Source organism: Argentina anserina, chromosome 5 (genome assembly GCF_933775445.1).
Source record: "Argentina anserina chromosome 5, drPotAnse1.1, whole genome shotgun sequence".
NCBI lineage: Eukaryota > Viridiplantae > Streptophyta > Magnoliopsida > Rosales > Rosaceae > Argentina > Argentina anserina.
This window is the reverse complement of record NC_065876.1, coordinates 16978784-16997013: the sequence shown is the minus strand read 5'-3', so window position 1 is coordinate 16997013 and position 18230 is coordinate 16978784. Positions and strand designations below refer to the sequence as shown.

Genomic DNA, 18230 nt, shown 5'->3' with positions numbered 1-18230 from the left:
CCATTTCGGATCCCCCAATGCATCATGTACTTTGATAGTGATCGGTTCGATTACTAGACATTAATATTAACCCTGTAAGCATCGTTAGTAGTATAAAGCAAGAAGGTATCGTTCACAAACCAGGATCCAGCTAGAACAAAGAATCACAAACATTTAACAACGAATTCATAAGAGATATAAAGATTTGATATAGGATCGGATCAATAACAAAAATAGAAAATAAAAGCGAAACTATTATATACATGTGATCAACCAACCAACACACAAACATCACCAAACAAAACATCACAAGTAGCTTTGAAATCATAATCTCATCATATGCAAACACCAAGCCTTAGCGGAGAAGTATTGAGTGAACAAAAAACAACCTAATGCCGAACTAGGTTACCTAGCGCATCCCTAACTCGAAACATGGCCTGGTAATCTTATCTTAGCACTTAGAAATTACAAGGTAACATGTCATTCTCAATCTTACCACTTCATTGATTCATCTCTTATCTAATTACTTAGTGCATCTTAGATAACAAACGGATCATGGTAAATTCCTAGTGATTACTAACAAGTGAAGCATGTCACTTACTTTAACAAGTTAATAAAAACACTTAAGAATCCTATATGCAAAACTAACTTAGCACCTTGAATCACATATAGTTAACGCACAAGAGAGAGAATCATTAAATCATTGAATTATAAACTCACGACATCTACATAGAAATCATAGAAAACAAAATCAGAACTACTTTATAACATCTTGCAAAATCGTAAACTACATAAGAGTATTCCACAAATTTTCGGAACTAGCCAAAAACAGAAACACAACATCACACAATGAATCTAACCGAAAATATAATTGAAGAAGTAACGAGTTACACTTTGTAAATCTCCTTAGCGGTATCAAAACAAGCCAGCACGGCTTCAACTTGAATGGCAATCCTAGGCGTAGCACTTTGGATCGAATGCAATGAAAGGAAGATGGTGTTTATGACTTGAATGGTTTTGAGGATGACGAGTAGTGATTAAGGCAGAACTTTGGCTAGTCTTGTGAGTAAGGTTGATCCTCTTTTCTGTCGAAATGAGGTGCTATATATAGAGAAAAAACCAAAGGGAGGCCGGCCACAAAGTCCACAAAGTTGAAACCAAATTAGTTTAGGTTTCCTAGATTTTCTCAATTCGTTAGAGCTGACCTTTGTGCCTTGTTGTCACCATAACGTTCTCTAGAAAATAGCTATTGAGGTGATTTTAATTGCATTTGAAAATAGACTTCTGTAACTTTTCATCCATATATCTTACATTGTCTGAGTCATTATGAGCTGTCCAGGGGAGCCCGTCAAAGTTGGATGACCTGCACTTGTAGAATTCTGATTCTGATAAAGATTGGACATTAATTGCATATCTTCTTCCTCATTTAGTGCTGATTTGTTTTGCACGAATTTCCTCCTTTGAATTAGGGAGGCAGCAAGAATCTAAATTGTTGCAGCCTTGTTTGATTTTTCTTACCTCTTCTCATTTATTTGTTGTATGACTTCTTTGACTTTCTTACCTCTTCTCATTTATTTGTTGCATGACTTCTTTGAAATTCTTTGGTGCAAGAATTTATAGTCATTCTGATATAGATTCGTGCCTCTATATATAGGAGAAAAAAGTTCCAAACTTTCTCTCACAGCCCTTGGATCAAAAGCAAATAAATGGTTGAGATTATTCCGCTGAGCCCACTGGACCTCCGAGAAATGATTATGTCATATCTCCCTATAGGAATAAGATATTGATTCAATTTCAAATCCTACAGAAACTAGACTCACACTCTCTCCATATATGGTACGTCTTCTAATTCGATATGAGCTATCCAGGGGAGCCCATCAAAGTTGGACTACGAATTTTGACAGATTTCTGATTCTTGCATGGATTGGGGTTTTAAGTGTATATCTTCTTTTCTTTAATAATTCTGATTTATATGACGAAAATATCTTCATATACACCTTGAAAATCCATTTCCAATTGGGTTTTAGAATCCAACTCCCAATAGGAAACCATCAATACCGCACGACCTCTCCTTATTCCTTTCACAACTAGGATTGCTTTCCTTCTCCAACATGGATTTGTCTTTCCTAATAAGAATAAGTACGTTAGACACAAAGAAATAGGAAAGGATGAATTCTACTCGAACAAGGAATCTTATCTCAATAAAGATTCTTAACACTTAGCACGATTTTCATTATCAATTTACTCATAATCGATATAAGCTCTACCTAGACACGTATTCATACAAAAGAAACTAAAACATACTAAATAAGAGGTAACAGAGAGTAAGAATAGGGTATAAACACATTAAGAACGTCACACTTTGTGCTCCTATCCGTTAGGTACCGATACAACAGATATTTGATTCATAAATGATTCATATGACTTTGATAATCTTCTAGTGGACATATAATTGGCTACTGGATATTTTGATTTGGCCTGTAAACTAGGTTCATATCTATTGGGGGTTGACCTCTAGTAGACCTATTTGGTAACACATATTTCCAACTATCAGATTCACTACTAGTACTAGGGGATAGACATACCTCAGATGAGTGACCTTTTGCACCAGTAAGTCGTTGGTCGGGGGTATGAGTGATGGCGGGAGGGGCAGTTGTTCTCTCAACTATTGGTTCTTCTTTTGGAACCTGGGTGTCTGATGCTTCTACCTCTGGTGGAGCTTCTGCCACCGTTGGTACATGATTATCTAAAGTTTCCACCTCAGAATGAGCTTTTGTTGCTGGTGTAAAGGTATCTCCAACAATGACTCTTTCTGATTCCTCCCCCTCGCCATGATACAGCTCTTCGAAAAATGAATTCTCCCCTAAAGGGCTGGATCAGAAGAGGTAAAGTAACTCATGTCCTCAAAGAAAGTAACATCTATAGTGACATAGTATGCCTGCATCTATCGAGGCTAATATGCCTGCATCTGTCGAGGCTAATGACTCTGCATCCTTTGCATTGCTTGGAACCTGACTCCGTGCTTGTTAGGCTCCTGCTAGTGAGGCTAATACTCAGCCAACCACTATGTTAGCGAGGCTAATACCTCCGCTACTGATCTGCCTTGCTTCTTGCATGCATTTTCTTACATGCGTGAGCCTCGATGAGGCACGACCCAAGGCTCATGCCATGCTCAGCCTATCAGGCTCTAAGGTTGTAACAGTTAGTTAGCTTCTTCAAACTTCCAATTTCTGTTGGGAGTGGTCCTGTCAGACCCTTATTGTAAGATATCCCCCTAGATGAAGAGACCCATGATGGACGAATTAGTATACTCGGTGGTAATTTTTTAAGGTATTGCTCCATCTAGTCATTAAATTTTGTAAAAAAAATTGCTTGATCAATTATATAATGATAGATGTTGCATAAGGCAATTTTATTAAGCCTTGAGAGTACTGTGCAAAAAATCTTGTGACATCTACATAATGGAGTCTAACAAATAGTAAACATTGACCAGTACGTTGCTGAAATACATCTAGCTAGTTCATATACAACTAGAAGAATTGAAAAGGATATTCAAAGACCTACAAAATTTGTAGTTCAGCTAACCTTGAATATCTCCAGAAAGTGTACCAGACAAAATAATACTTGGTAATATTCTGAAACAAAGTAGCACATTGGATATCAAACAATGGAATATATAGGTGTTGTGAAATTTTAATTAAACTCGCAAGCGCACGAATCGTCGTTAGTATAGTGTGCAAGTACGAGGTCGTTCCAACTGGGGATTGAGAATCGATTTAATCCTAACTTAATTGATCTAAACTAAGAACATAGATTTTAGGTTTTCAAATAACAAATTATAAAAGAAACAAACAATATAGAACCTAGGATATCAGAATCAACCACTAACAATCCTATTTATGTATCAATGTAACTAATAGGTTCTTTTGTATCTCTAGATGACAATTCCCGTATCTATGTCCTTCTCAGGTACTCTAGACCATAGTTTTCCTTAAGTGTATGATGCTCTCCCTCTCAAGTAAAGCTCGTATATCCTAACTATGCAGTCTATACTTCTCAAGTATAAATTTAACATGTATGACTCATTACGTTCTAGAAAACAATGAAATCAAGCAAACTATCATTCTCTCTCGAGTAACAATGTAATTCACCACACTTAATCACAAGAAGCTTCATAAATTATATTGCATATCTACTTCAAATTTATCTTCAAATTACTATATGCAAAGCCCTAAGGTGATCAATCAAATAACTTAAACATAAAACATCAAATTCAAATAGTGACTAAGAATTCATCATAAAGAAACTACAATTCCATCAATAAAACATCAAACTACATAAACAATCATGATAGGGCATCATCCTAATTCTAGAAAAGGTTTACCAAATTATAACTAACAAAAACATAACAAAAAATCATAACAGAATGGAATGGTGAAGATAGATGGATGGTCTCTGCTCCCTAGGCGTCTACATTGTGCTCGGGAGACCTCCTCTCATATGAAATCGTGCTCCCTTATATAGGGAAGATTATTTCTCATCTTTTGACTTTAGTTTCCTTGTAAGACTTGGATTCTAAACTTCCTATCTTGATATGGAATGGAAAAACCTTGAAATATCTCATGTAAAAGTGGGAATCCATGTACTATCTGCATCTTCATCTGAATCATTGACCTTGATGTATTGAAATTGAATGAACTTTGCAACACAACTTGAATTCTCCATGAATGCTAGTAAACCCGAGCAGATTTCAGCTCTGACCTCTCGTCACTCAAACTATCATAACTTCCTCTCAGTGTATCGAAATCAAGATCCGTAAAACTATAGAAAATAGACATCCACATCTTTCCAATGGTATAAAGCTCACAGTCTGATTTGATCTGAAAATCTCACAGTAGCTCGGCATAGTTGGATGTTCTGCACAGGCAGATTCGGACAATGGAGAATATAATTGCCATTTAATATTTGTTAGCTCATGAAGAATATAATAGTTGGACAAAATTCCTAAAGACAATATGTAGAAAGCTAATACTAAGCTTGGTACAAACTTGCCTAAACATGTGGAGATGCTATATTAGATTAAACCAGCTGTTGGAAATTTTAAACTAAATGTTGATGGCTCCAGGATGAATAATGAAAATATTGGAGCACGGGGTATGCTTAGGGATGAGGTTGGTTGTTGGCAGGGTAGGTTTATGGTGAACATTGGGACTGGGGAGGTCATACAAGCTGAGGCTTGGGGCTTGTTTCATGGTCTACACCTAACTAGTAGTTTAAATGATTTAAAGACTAGAAGTTGAGTCTGATTATTTAGTGCTTATCAATCTTCTTCAACATGATAATATTGATTTAAATCCTCTTGAGACCTTGATAATGAACTGCAGAAGCCTAATGTGTGCCTTTGATTTTAATGATGTGAAACATGTCCACAGAGAGAGGAATATGATAGCTGATATCCTTGCTAAACATAATAGCTCTAATGATAGAGGAATATGTATCTTACATAACCCTCCGACGCTAGTTTCCGATGCTCTGCTGGATGACATTGTTGGTCTTTCTAGAGCTAGCGAGTTTATGACTTGTAGCTCTGGCTAGTTTCCTTTTTGCTTTCTTTTGCTTGGGCTAATGGCCCCATTTGTACCCAAAACAAAAGAAGCTAGGCAAGTACAACAGTCCTCCAAATTCAGATATTTACTATATATTATAGGCGGGTTAGGTTAGGAACAGTAGCAACAGTGCAGTGCTACAGGCTGTCCACAGTGTTGTGCTACAGTATAGTCAGGTTACAGTGCTGCGATACAGTAGCTCCAGTGATGCGAGGTGAACATCAGCGTTTGGGAATTGGTGACACACTGTTCCTAAGAGGATAATGTTCCTATGATATACAGTGAATGACCTATTTTGTCCTCCTTCCTTTCATTGTCTACATAGAAATCGACAGTGAAGTTCTGATTTTTCCTCCTTTCTTCTACTGTCTTCTCCTTTCTTCTACGTCATTTTTTTTGCTTCTCTCTAGAAGCCTCACTGTCCTCTTCAATTCTCTCTCTTCTTCTAGAGAGCCTCGCCGCCCTTCTCTTCAATTCTTCGACACTCTCGCACGCCCCACTTAATTTCTAGAGAGCTTTATTCTTAATCTATTTCTCGACAAATTTAGTTTTTCACCATACCCCATTCCTGGTTAAATTAACTGGAAGCTTGCTTGATTTGGACGACCTCCGCCTTTTCAATTTGTGCCTCATCAAGGTTACGTTCTCCATTAATTTCTTCTTCTGGGTGATTGGTTGCTGCATGTTTACTGTTGTTGTCTGTGCTTGGAGATGGATTGTAAGAATTTCTGATTCATATGGTGACTATCCCGACTTGATGTCGGCTTTAATGGTTTTATTTGGGTTTGAGATTTTGGGTTGTATTGATTTTGTTTCGGACTTGGAGTTGAAATTAATTTCACTTAGTTCATTGTTTGATTAGTTCATGCTGATTATTTTGGTTCAATTGAAACCAATGCTCAAGTCCTCTGATTATACAGTTTGTTTTCCCTGTAAGAAAGTTGATATACAGAATGATCGGCCATGTTGAGGTTGTATTTTGAATGTGCTAGAGATACTTAGAGGTGGGAAAAGCTTCTACATTTGTTTACTTAGCATTTAGATGCTTTGAACTTAAAGTAAATGAAAATGCATGATCTTGGATTTGGCCTAAACTTTAAATGATCCCTATAGTTTCTTGCATTGAAGGTGATTCTGAATTATGTGTTTTAGTGTTTCTTATCAATTGAAAATTAACTCGATCAATTATTAGATTATCTCTATTGATTTCTTATGATTTCTATGGATTCTAGTATTTGTGTTTTTATATCTGACTTACAAAGGTTCGCTTTGAATAACTCGGAGCCCACATATATTCTTCTGTTGTTAATGCATTACTGAAGTCTGATCATTATCTGGGAAGTTCATTTTGTGTAAAGCAAACACAGTTTAAGTTCATACAGACGTTTAAATCTCTAAGGCATCCAAATCCCATTTTCATATTCGTTCTCAAGTTTGCTTTGTGGAAAGCACAAATGGAAAGCATTTATGGTTATCCATGTCCAATTCATTATTCTATGATGCCCCATTGTTTTTCCAATGATGCTATTGTCCTCCTTTAGTTTTTGACACTCTGATGTGGAATTTCTCCTACTTCTCTTTAATCTTTATATGAGTATTTTGTTTGTTTTCTCTATGAGCAGTAACATTTGAGTTCTTTTCTGAGATGACTGCATTTGTAGAATCAAATCTAATAAACAAATCAAGAACAGTTTGCATACAAATGCAAATTCGAAAATACAAGACATGCCCATGTCCTTCATGTTCATTCTCTAAGTAGGAGATATATAAAAATGCATAGATATTTAAATTCTTACATGAGTTTAATTAGCACATGCACATAGGTATTTGAGGAGATGCCGCAGTAGACTTTTGAGACTGAATCATGTTATGTAGTCATTTCCCACATTGCTTTGATCAGAGTCTGTTAGTGGCTGGACAAAAGCTTTTGGTCATGGATGCTTAAAGATTGGCAGGAAAGAATCCCTTTTGTCATAATTTGGTCCAAAGGAAAAAAAACAGAAAAGAATGTCATTATTGTCTTTATCAGAATCTTGAATTCTTTAGAAAAAAATAAAAATTAGAAGGAGCAACTTGGATACTCTAAATAAGAACAATATAATTGTATGTGGGAATAGGCACAACATGCATTGTAGTGGTAGAATCTTACTAAATATGACTGAAAAACTTAACTTAACTGAGCTTCATTTCTAACACAGTATGGTATCAGTCTATTTACTTGGTTTGTGTTTCATAGGACTCTTCATTTTGTTCTTAAATTATGGTTTTTGTTGCAGGTATGGCGTCTGGATGCCGACGATCTGCAAGAATGAATTTTTTTGAGGAACATGCTTTTGGGAATAATGAAAGCGACGGTGGAGTTGCAGAACAGGTGGTATAGTTGCAGATCATTGGTTGTGGCTCTAGAGAACCTAGATCTTTGTGTCTAACCGATTTGGGGATGATGGCAGGGGTGTTGTAATTTCATAATGGTTTTGAGGTATTATAAAGAGGTTTGAATTGTTCTGAGTTTGTTTTTTTAAGTTACATATATGAGATGTTACCTGGTTGTAATAAGATGTCTGCTTTGCTCATTGACATTGGTTAGCAGTAATCAATGGTCTAAATATCGGTTATCGGCATCGTATCGGTTTTGTAAAATAAGGATATAACGGGGATATATCGAGATATATCGGATTATATCGGATTCATCGTTTTTGTTAATTTTTATTTAAATTTAATATATTTATAAACATATACTTCAAAATATTCAAAATATACCTAATAATATTAACTACTAAGTACTAATTGAACAAAAATAGGTGCATAAAAGATAGATTGAAATATTGATTATGCATTCATGCATTATAAACTCTCTCATCATCAGAATCAAAGTCAAACTCATATTTTCCATTATCTTCATCCTCATCTTCTAAGATAAAATCACCTTCTGACTATTTGCGTTGAAATTTCTCAAAATGACATGGTCTCCTTAAAAAAAATCACCGAAAAAAAAGTAACAAGAAAAAATGTCACCGAAAAAAAAGTCAATGAAAAAAAAGTCAATGAAAAAAAAGTCTCTGAAAAAAAAATCCACAGAAAAAAAAGTCCACCAAAAAAAAGTCCACCGAAAAAAAAAAGTCAAACGAAACAAAAATCCACCGATATATCCCGATATATCGCATGTTGACCCGATATTTTGAATTGACCGATATATTAAGGCGATATGGCATTTATCCTATCGGTTTCTAAATATCACCGATATATCGCCGATATATCCCCGATATATCCCGATATTTAGAACACTCGCAGTAATACAACAAGTTAGATGAGGTGAACTACTATTGTTTTACACCTGAATATATCACATCCTATCATTTGAGGAACTTGACATTATATCATCAGTTTTCTCTGTACTGGCTAAATCATTATATGTGATGATTATCCATTTGACATGTGGTGTAGAACAAGATCTAAATCATTATCCCTTTGTCACAGGAAAACTGCACATTTCTTCTTTTGGTCATTTTTGTGGCAAGAGATAGATGTTGGGTTGTGTCTGCGCAAAGCTGCGGGGTTCGGTAAGGTTAGCTAACTACACTCATAGTATTAAAACAGCTATAACAATTAAAGTATATTATATATTCTACAACTCAGCATAAGCGATATTTTACAGTTGTGGTTATTTAGTAGACAGTACTTTTCTTGCAGTTAAAAAGCTTGAGAAAGTTTTGTCCCATAGAGAGAAAGTTTAATTATAACTGAAATCAACAACATTGGCTCTCTGCATAGCATGCACTTGGTTCGGCTATATGGCTACTGCTTTGAGCCTTCACAACAGTATATGCAGTAATTCATGAATTTCATATTTATGCTCATTCGAAATTTTTTTCTTTGCTTGCTCATACTTTTTTCTTCACAACACAGTTACATGTACATGACGATTCAAGATGAACTATGAAGCAAATAGTTTATTTGGTTTAAACAGCGCTTTGATGAGAAAGAGAACTTACGAATCTAGAGTAATTTTAATGTTTAGTGACATGGTGGTTAGAGGGATTTTAGATGCAAAGCTTTTTATGTTACTCCAATATAGTTTACACAGTTTCTTTTGTTTAAATACTAGACCATTTTTTTTTTACTCAAAGTCCTATCTTCATGTTTTACTCCACTACTTAGTTTTTAGCAGTGTTAACCCGCAGCAAAGCGCGGGCAAAATGCCTGGTTAACATACAAGTAAAGTGAGCAAAGCAAATAGTAACTATATTAAGCTTACCATCCTGCTGACTTATTTCATGATTGGCTGAAACGAGAAAAGGAGCAATTAATATAAGAAGCATAAACACCTGACTTCTTGATCCATTATGTTGTTCTCCAAAACTCTTATACTTCAAAAGATTAAGGGCTTCAGCTGGAACTCATACAAACGTTTTGCAATGCTTTCATGTAACACTAAGTGTCAACCATTCAAGATAGAAGTCTTCATTGATTTAGGTATCCAACTACATGCTTACTGAATATATATATATACAGCACCCGCCCAGCAGTTGTGATCACTTGTTGCTGGACTTTGTCAAGAAGAGAATTACAGAAAGCAAGTTGTATAAGCTATATTATTCCAATATACAAGGTCAATATCTATAAAATACTTCAACATAACACAGTGGCTGATATAGTAGCAACAAAATAGCAACTATTAGAGGGCACGGGCAGGATAGAACCATTCAAATGCTTTTTTAGTTTGGAGACATCCACACTAGGAATTGGAAACAAATATGAAACTCAAAATACATTTACCAGATATTAGTTGGTAAATTTATTATAGGAAGATGAAGAAATGTACGTCTCCACTCTTCTGTTTGAGTCGTTATCGGAGAAGCAATATTCAGCTACAAGTTGATAGAAAGGGCTCATACTTGATTGGATGGAATGTTGGTTCAGGGTTTATAATTATGGCCTTTGTCAATGGTATAATGTAATAAGCTACTGAGGGATGTAATCCACCATTTTGAAGTCAATATACCCCTTCGATTACACCAATTTGAGGCTGGAAATCCTCCACTATAATTTAAATTATAGTCTATAATCAACGACCTTATTCTTATGTAAGGATGCTTAGTTCTGGCCTGATCCTCGTATATAGCTAGCTTGCGTAAGTAGATGCTGATCGATACGGGTTCAGATGTCTTCTTCAATCTCTTTTACCCTCTCATGGTAGTAATAGCAGCTTAGGTAACGTACGTTGTAGCTAATTGGTAGGGCACCAGAGAAGATTAGTCAGAGAAAACAGTTGCAATATATAGCTAGATGCCCCATGCAGCTAGAGTCACAGGAAAACATTTACAGATTGAATAGTAAATATGACACAACGTTCTGTAGTAGCAAGTGTGTGGTAAGCTCTCCTAATTTCCTGAATGGTCCTGAAGTATACGTTTAATTTTGCAAGAAGATGAGGAGGTAGTGATGGTAGGAGAGCTAGATCGATGATGGCCAGAATCGTCTCCCCATCCTCTTCCGTTCGTACCATTTATCCAAGCTCCAGGTAACAAATTACAAGTCTAGCGAGCTTGCATCGGTTCCTTATAGCTGCTAGAAAAAAAACCCATTACTGTTTACAGTACAGCATCAAAATATTTATTTGATGCTTACTTGATAATAGAGAGCACATACTTGTCAATACAGTCGCAGCAGTAAATTTTGGACGCATAGAGTTTTTTTTTTTTTTAAAGTATGTTGAACGCACACAGATGTTATAATTACAACTAATTACATGTATATATCCATGAATACCAATCACTGATATAACAAGAGTGAAGAAGCAAGCTAGTTACTAAATATTCTAGTTGTACAATCATGCCTTCTACAGCGGCTCTATCTTTGAAGCTGGAAATCCACCACTATACTCAAAAGCCTCACTGCTGTAAGGATGCTTAGCGCTTGCCTGATCCTCATAGCTTGCAGAAGTGGATGCCGATTCGGCATTAGGGTTCAAACCAGCAAGCTGCATGATGTTTTCAATCTCTTTTACCACGTCACCCATTGTAGGCCTGTTGGCTCCTTCTTCTTCAACACAAGTCATTGCAAGATCTACAAACCTCTCTAAACCTTTGAGTGTTGGTCCCAAACCAATGGTTGAATCCAGGATTTTATGAAGGTTGTATAATTCTTTAGTCTTGTCCATTGCCAATTTCACTTCTCGCACAATATATTTCCCTTGTTCTATTGGTCTTCTTGCAGTAAGCAACTCCAACATTAGAACTCCAAAACCATAAACATCACTCTTCTCTGTCAATCGTTGCGTCATGTAATATTCAGGATCCATGTAACCCTACAAAAAATTAAGGGATTGCTTAGTCTTATGCATGTAAAATCCTCAATACAGTCAACCTAAAATAATTTTAATTCAATAGCTAGTTTTCTTGGCCATTGTATTCAGTAATTCAATGGCTAGTAACTGCAAAATACTCTTTATTTCACTTTTGATAAATTCTTATTTAAAGTGTTGATGAGAACTGACCATTGTTCCTTTAACTTGAGTGGAGACATGATCCCTCTCACTGTCACCCATGGACTTGGAGAGACCAAAATCAGCAACTTTTGCAGACAAGTTATTGTCCAACAGAACATTGGTTGATTTTATGTCTCTGTGTATAATTGGAGGCTGGCAAAGTTCATGAAGATAGGCTAAGCCTCTAGCTGTACCAAGTGCTATTTTAAGTCTCCTCTGCCAATCTAATCTGATTCCTGATTTACCTGCATAGACAATTTAGTGTGTAACACCGAATAAGCATAATAAGAATATGAAATGCAGCTGAGGTGTGCCTATTGTATTCCCTTTGTACAATATACATTGGCTCTCAATAATGGATTTTCTTTTTAAACTTTCATTACTGTAGGTCCTGTAACTGTCTACTTGTTGGTGAAGTAGATCGAGTTAAAGATAGACTGAACTGCTGACTAGCTTACTATTTCAAAGTTGCGAGGTTCAGTGCCTCTGCTTATTAAGCTTAATTTTTATTCTGATACCATTGTGTTGCTATGGTGAATTGGTGATCACACTTACTTATTCAATCTCAAATTCATCTAAACTCCTTACATCTCTGTCAATGAGAAAACGCTCTGATTCTATAGTATTCTTAATTAGATTATGAATCAAGACTTCACATTCAGACATCAATATGCGTATACATTATATGTGTCGGTTATTAGAAGGTTAGAGTATTCATGTAAACAGATTTAGTTATTACCTGAAAGACTATCCTTAAGAGTCCCATTTGCTACATACTCATACACCAGCATCTGCTCGCCTCGGTCAAAACAAAATCCTACAAGGCTGACAAGGTTCTTATGATGCACCCGTGAAAGAAGCTCAATCTCAGATCTGAACTGATGTCCTCCTTGTATGGATTCTGAGTGAGCTCGTTTTATGGCAATCAGTTTCCCTGTGGGAAGAGTTCCACGGTAAACCTATAAGATGTAAACAGTAACTAGATAAGTGGTCTTAAGGATCAATATTGTAGAACATATATATCTAGAAAGAGTAATAACTACATGTTGAGACATGTTAAGTTGCTGAACTGTCCATCAAACCCGTTATCTAGGATATGATCTTAAACAACAGTCATAAATAAAGGGTTACCTTCCCATAGCCCCCAGATCCCACATCATTTTCTTCTGAAAAGTTGTTGCTGTATTGCATGAGCTCTTCAAATGAGAACGACCTAGCACCCTTTAATTCAGGAACACTACCCCTGCTCTTATTATTCACATCCCATTTTCCTGCATTTGATTGACAAAATTGGTGTGGTCGCAAGTACAGGAATAATATATATGTGATATGACAGGACTTGAAATGAAAAAGGATTTGTCTTAGTTACCAAAAGGATTGTTTTGATCAATGGCTCTACTTGCTCTTTTCTTCTGGCGAATTGCATAAATTCCTACCAGGACTAATACTAGCACAAGAACAGAACAACCAGCTGCTGCTCCGATAATAATTGCCACATTAGACGATTTCTTTGATTTTGATGATACTTCTGTTTCAGCTGCATTAATAGAAGAGACACCGAAAGATGTATCAACATATATAACAAATTTGCAACTCTTTATTTCCTGCTGCATGAAAAATTAATAAACAATTACCTGCAAAGTATTCATAGTCATCACCAATGAAATAGAATGGTCCAAAAGATTTCTGCGGCTTGAATGTTTGGTTACTAAGCAAATAAGAAATACCAGAAACTTCCTTTTGGTTGAAATGACCTTGGGATGCTGGGAATACTGCTAGGCTCAATCTAAGGTATGCAAGGGAATCCTTGGTGAGATTACTTAAAGAGACAGAATCAACATTAAGTTGACGGGATAAGAAAAAATTCACGAGGGCCTTCTCAAGCTCGTGGTAGTGAGTTGAGTTGTCCAAGTCTGAGAAGGTAAGAGCTCTAAAGATTAGAGTGCCCTCATATGGATATCCACATATGCAGTTGGGGCTTGAAACCTGATCAGAGTCACAGGGACTTCGAACACAGTTATTTCGCAATGTTACATATGGGGGGATATCAGATGAACTCGAAATCTTGCAGTAATTAGGTGACGCACCACTTTCGTCACAAACTGGATTTTTAACAAGTCTGCAGCAGGACAAAGAAACTAGATAAATAGCCTACCTAAGCAACTTATTTCCCATTCACCAGATAGTCTAAGTATAATAAATGCAATCCAAAATGTAATTAGACAAATGGACAACATATTATGCAGAATGAATCATACGACTAGAAATCATTCTCATTTGTTTTGGCAATATATTGTATTAGAGGAAAAACTGCACAAAGATACTATCAAGATTTGCTTACATCAAAGTACCACTGTATCCTTCATTTCCTTTGTATTCGCTAATTTGATTATTTTGTAAATCAATGACTTCCAATTGAGTGCTGGGAGTGCCAATATCCAAAGTGCCACTCAGCAGGTTGTTCTTCAGGACCCTGTCACCACATCATATATCTCACAAAAATATTAGAAGATTGCTCCTTCTCAAAAAAATAAGGGAACTTGAACTTCAGCATTTATTTATTACTTATAGTGGTATATGAAATCACGCCATGCCAGTACTCACACAGTCTGTATGTTTGAAAGGCTGAAAAGAGCAGCAGGTATTTCTCCTTGAAGTTGTGTGTCCTCCATGATTCTGGTTTAAAATATGAAAAGGTTACAAAACAATGTAAACTTCTCGTTCAGATGCATATGTCACACACATGGAACAGGAGGGTTGACAAAGGACATACAATGTGGTCAAAGAATCGAGTGTCGAAAACCATGGTGGAATATCAGATAACTCGAAACTGTTATTGCTTAAATCCCTGCGAAAGAAAAGACGAAGACAAAGAAAAATGAAAATCATATTACAAAGTGAGTTAAAAACACCAAACACAATGTATATTCTGGTGGTAAGATCAACAATGATTGATTCAAATATGAGTATCATGGACAAATTAAAGTTGGATAAGCTGACTACTATAAGTCTACAACACTGAGTGACGGGGAAGCAAAAGCACTAGTTGAAATTTTTATAACGTACACATAGTGAAGAAGGGTCATGCCAGAAAGGTCAGGAGCAGGGCCGCTCAGCTTGTTGTTTGACAAGAACCTAACAAATGAACACAAGATGCCTCCATAAGGTTTTTCATACTAATTGGTAACAATTCCCCTGAAATAGTAATGAAGTAATATATGCCAAGGTTTTAATCTGCTCACATCTGAGAAACACTGGTAAGATTGCTGAGGCTTGCAGGAATAGGCCCAGTTAACATGTTTCCATCAAATCGCCTGTAACCATTTGTACTTCATGAAAAGAGCCTCACTGAGAGAATTTGAGAACCAAAAATAGAATCTGCATAATGTAATAGAGAAATCGTGGCAATGATACTCACACGACCTCCAAAGTTTTTACAAGTCCAAGGCTGGAAGGTATGCTGCCGGAGAGTTCATTTCTTTCGAAGAGCCTGAGCAAGACATGTACAAGGGAAGTTTGAGAAAGATAATTAATCTACAGAGACACTATATTAGAGAGTTGAGGAGCTAGAAATTCTTGTTCGAAAACAGCCACTAACAAAAAGAGGACTCAAAAGGGATACAATGTACACTTTCAGTAAGCAGTTTCCAAGCATCAAATTATGCCTACTTTTCCAATAAATGTGTGTGGATGTTTTCATGTATTTCATCTTACACGTGTATCAGACTCATGTTTGAGTTGAAAAGCTTTGATGGAATTTGGCCAGAGAGATTATTCATTCCAAGATGACTGCAAAAAATAGAGTCTTAAATGAACGAAATATACATTTACAGGAAACTCAACCACCAATAACAATTAAAAACAAAGTGGACATACAAGTGCTTGCAATGACTGAGCATGTCCAGACCAGGTTCACCACCAGCAGAAACTGGGATGGATCCTTCAAGGATGTTGTCAGCTAGATCCAGCCAATATAGTTTAGACAGATTACCAATGGAAGGTGGGATCTTCCCACTGAATCTGTTAGAATTCAGAGATCTGTGGTTTTCATAAACGAAAAGAGCACAATGAGCACCTGTAAGAATTAATGTTCATCTTTTAGATGAGAAGTGAAAATTTTATGAAGAAATGCACATTTCTTACAGGGATATTAGCTCTTGTAGGGACCCTATAGAAGGAGGAATTGGACCAGAGAAACTGCACCCAACCAGGATTCTGCAATGGAATCGAGGGAGCAATTTTACTGACAACATGTTACAATGACATTGTGATTTTTCGAAAATTGGTCTCCACGTAAAACATCCTTACATGTTAGTTAGCTTCTTCAAACTCCCAATTTCGAGTGGGAGTGGTCCTGTCAGGCCCTTGTTGTAAGATAGATCCCTAGATGAAGAGACTCGTGAAAGAAAAGTTAGAGTACTTAAGGATTTTATTCAAGGTTTTGATCTATCTAGTTATGAAAGTGTGTAGAATCGTTTCTGATCAATTATTTATGAGGATATATATATGTAACAATTCAAATTCATGAAGCCTTGAGATTGTGCAGCGAATTTAGTGACCATCATATTGAATAACAAATAGTATAGATTGGCCAGTTGCTGAAATACATCAGCTTCATGTGAAATAGAAGTAGAAGAGAAAAGGGTATCCGAAGACTCACAAAATTTGTAGTTCAGATAACTGTGCAATATCTCCAGAGAGTGTGCCAGTCAAATTCATACTTGATAATGTTCTGAAAGATACAAGACACTTTGGAATATCAAACACTGGAATATACAGATATAAATACTGCATGATTAAAGGCATTATGATAAGTATTAAAATCGTACAAAGAGACCACACGCATGTTGGTACACCCAATGCCATCCCAACCATCTTCACATGGATCTGGACTCCCCCAACTTGGAGGAGTGTAAGTCCATAGTTTCATCAGAGATTTTAAACCAGTAACTGCATTAATCAAATATTGCAAAAGCTGAGTTATCATAGAAGAATTCTCCCATCAATTGAATCAGACAGAAATTACAAACTTAAAAAGGATTACGAAGTTAGTTCCCAGCTAAAACCATATATGATAACAACTTGACAAGTTTATGAAAGCACCTTAAACAACCCAATTCCACCAACCTATAGTATCCTAGCAGCAGTTGAGAATTGCTTGTTCTCAAGGCTGACTGAGCATTTCTTAATGAAGTGTAATTCTAAACTACCAAGAGACTAAAGAATCAAATTCTTATTCGTAATTAGATGAAATTAAGCAGTTCTGATGTCAAATCTGACATCAGAAATTCTGTTTCTCAAAACGGTTCCTCAATGAATGTGAAAGAATTGATTATCATATACTACTTTCTCTGAGATCTGGTTTACAACATACAGAAAATTGCACTGTTGGTTGAAAACGTCGGTCACTTCAGCATTCGGAAATTTATTGACAAAGCCTAATGACATATTATCTAGAAAGCTAAATTGAAGGCACAAAATCCTTCAACAGATTTTAACAAATAAACGGCATTAGCATAGCAAATAGTAGCTATAGTGAGCTTACCATCCTCAATACTTGTCTGATGATTGGCTAAAACGAGCAAAGGAGCGAATATAAGAAGCAGAAACACCTGAATTCTCTGATCCATTGCTCTATTTAAAACTGCTATACTTCAGAAAAGCTTCAGCTGGAACTCAGACCGACGTTTTGGTAATGATTATATCATCTAACACTATGGTCAACGTCAACCATTCAAGATCAATATCATTATTCTGGCAGCTATTACGTCAAATGCTCACTGATATCTAATACAGCACAGACGGACAATGGTAGCTTTTCATTGTTGTTGGACGTAGTTAAGAAGAGTATAATTGCAAGCAAGTGGTTTATGCTATACACAAATTCAATAGCTATGATATACTACAAAAAAACACAGGCCAATAGTAGCAACAAAAGAGCAAGTTGTAGATGTCACAAGTAGAACCATTCAACCGATTCTTTTAGTTTGGATATATCCACTGTAGGAGTTGAAAACAAAATATGGAACTCAACAATCATTTGACTGAGGTTGGTTGGTAACTTTATTATTAGAACATGGAGAAATGTCTCCTCTCTTCTCTCGAGTCGTTATCAGAGAAGCAATATTCAGCTACAACTTGTGAAAGGGCTCATAGTT

At 36.2% G+C, this 18230-nt stretch overlaps 1 protein-coding gene and 1 long non-coding RNA gene across 2 annotated transcripts; one reads left to right on the top strand and one right to left on the bottom strand.

Annotated features, from left to right (window-relative positions):
* Window positions 1-6098: 6098 nt before the first annotated feature.
* Window positions 6099-8273, top strand: LOC126795102 (uncharacterized). Its single transcript, XR_007672223.1, has 2 exons — window positions 6099-6222; window positions 7862-8273. It is a non-coding gene; the product is annotated as an uncharacterized LOC126795102 (long non-coding RNA).
* Window positions 8274-11242: 2969 nt separating this feature from the next.
* Window positions 11243-18018, bottom strand: LOC126795251 (leucine-rich repeat receptor protein kinase HPCA1). The gene is made up of 19 exons (XM_050522094.1): window positions 17618-18018; window positions 16902-17022; window positions 16733-16804; window positions 16381-16455; window positions 16216-16287; window positions 15949-16110; window positions 15787-15861; window positions 15491-15562; window positions 15315-15386; window positions 15139-15207; window positions 14846-14920; window positions 14677-14748; window positions 14414-14545; window positions 13707-14191; window positions 13442-13609; window positions 13204-13343; window positions 12812-13031; window positions 12082-12317; window positions 11243-11892 (listed from the first exon to the last, which is right to left on the bottom strand). The coding sequence occupies exons 1-19, from the start codon at window positions 17700-17702 to the stop codon at window positions 11425-11427; spliced, it is 2871 nt and encodes a 956-aa protein (XP_050378051.1). The 5' UTR covers window positions 17703-18018; the 3' UTR covers window positions 11243-11424.
* Between the last annotated feature and the right edge of the window lie 212 nt (window positions 18019-18230).

Excerpts from the sequence above, each read along its gene's own strand:
- LOC126795251 (XM_050522094.1), bottom strand. The coding sequence starts at position 17,702 with ATGGATCAGAGAATTCAGGTGTTTCTGCTTCTTATATTCGCTCCTTTG. Across the intron at positions 15,387-15,490 it reads GTAAAAACTTTGGAGGTCGT|GCGATTTGATGGAAACATGT; the intron begins GTGAGTATCATT and ends AAATGGTTACAG. Across the intron at positions 13,610-13,706 it reads TGACTATGAATACTTTGCAG|CTGAAACAGAAGTATCATCA; the intron begins GTAATTGTTTAT and ends CTATTAATGCAG.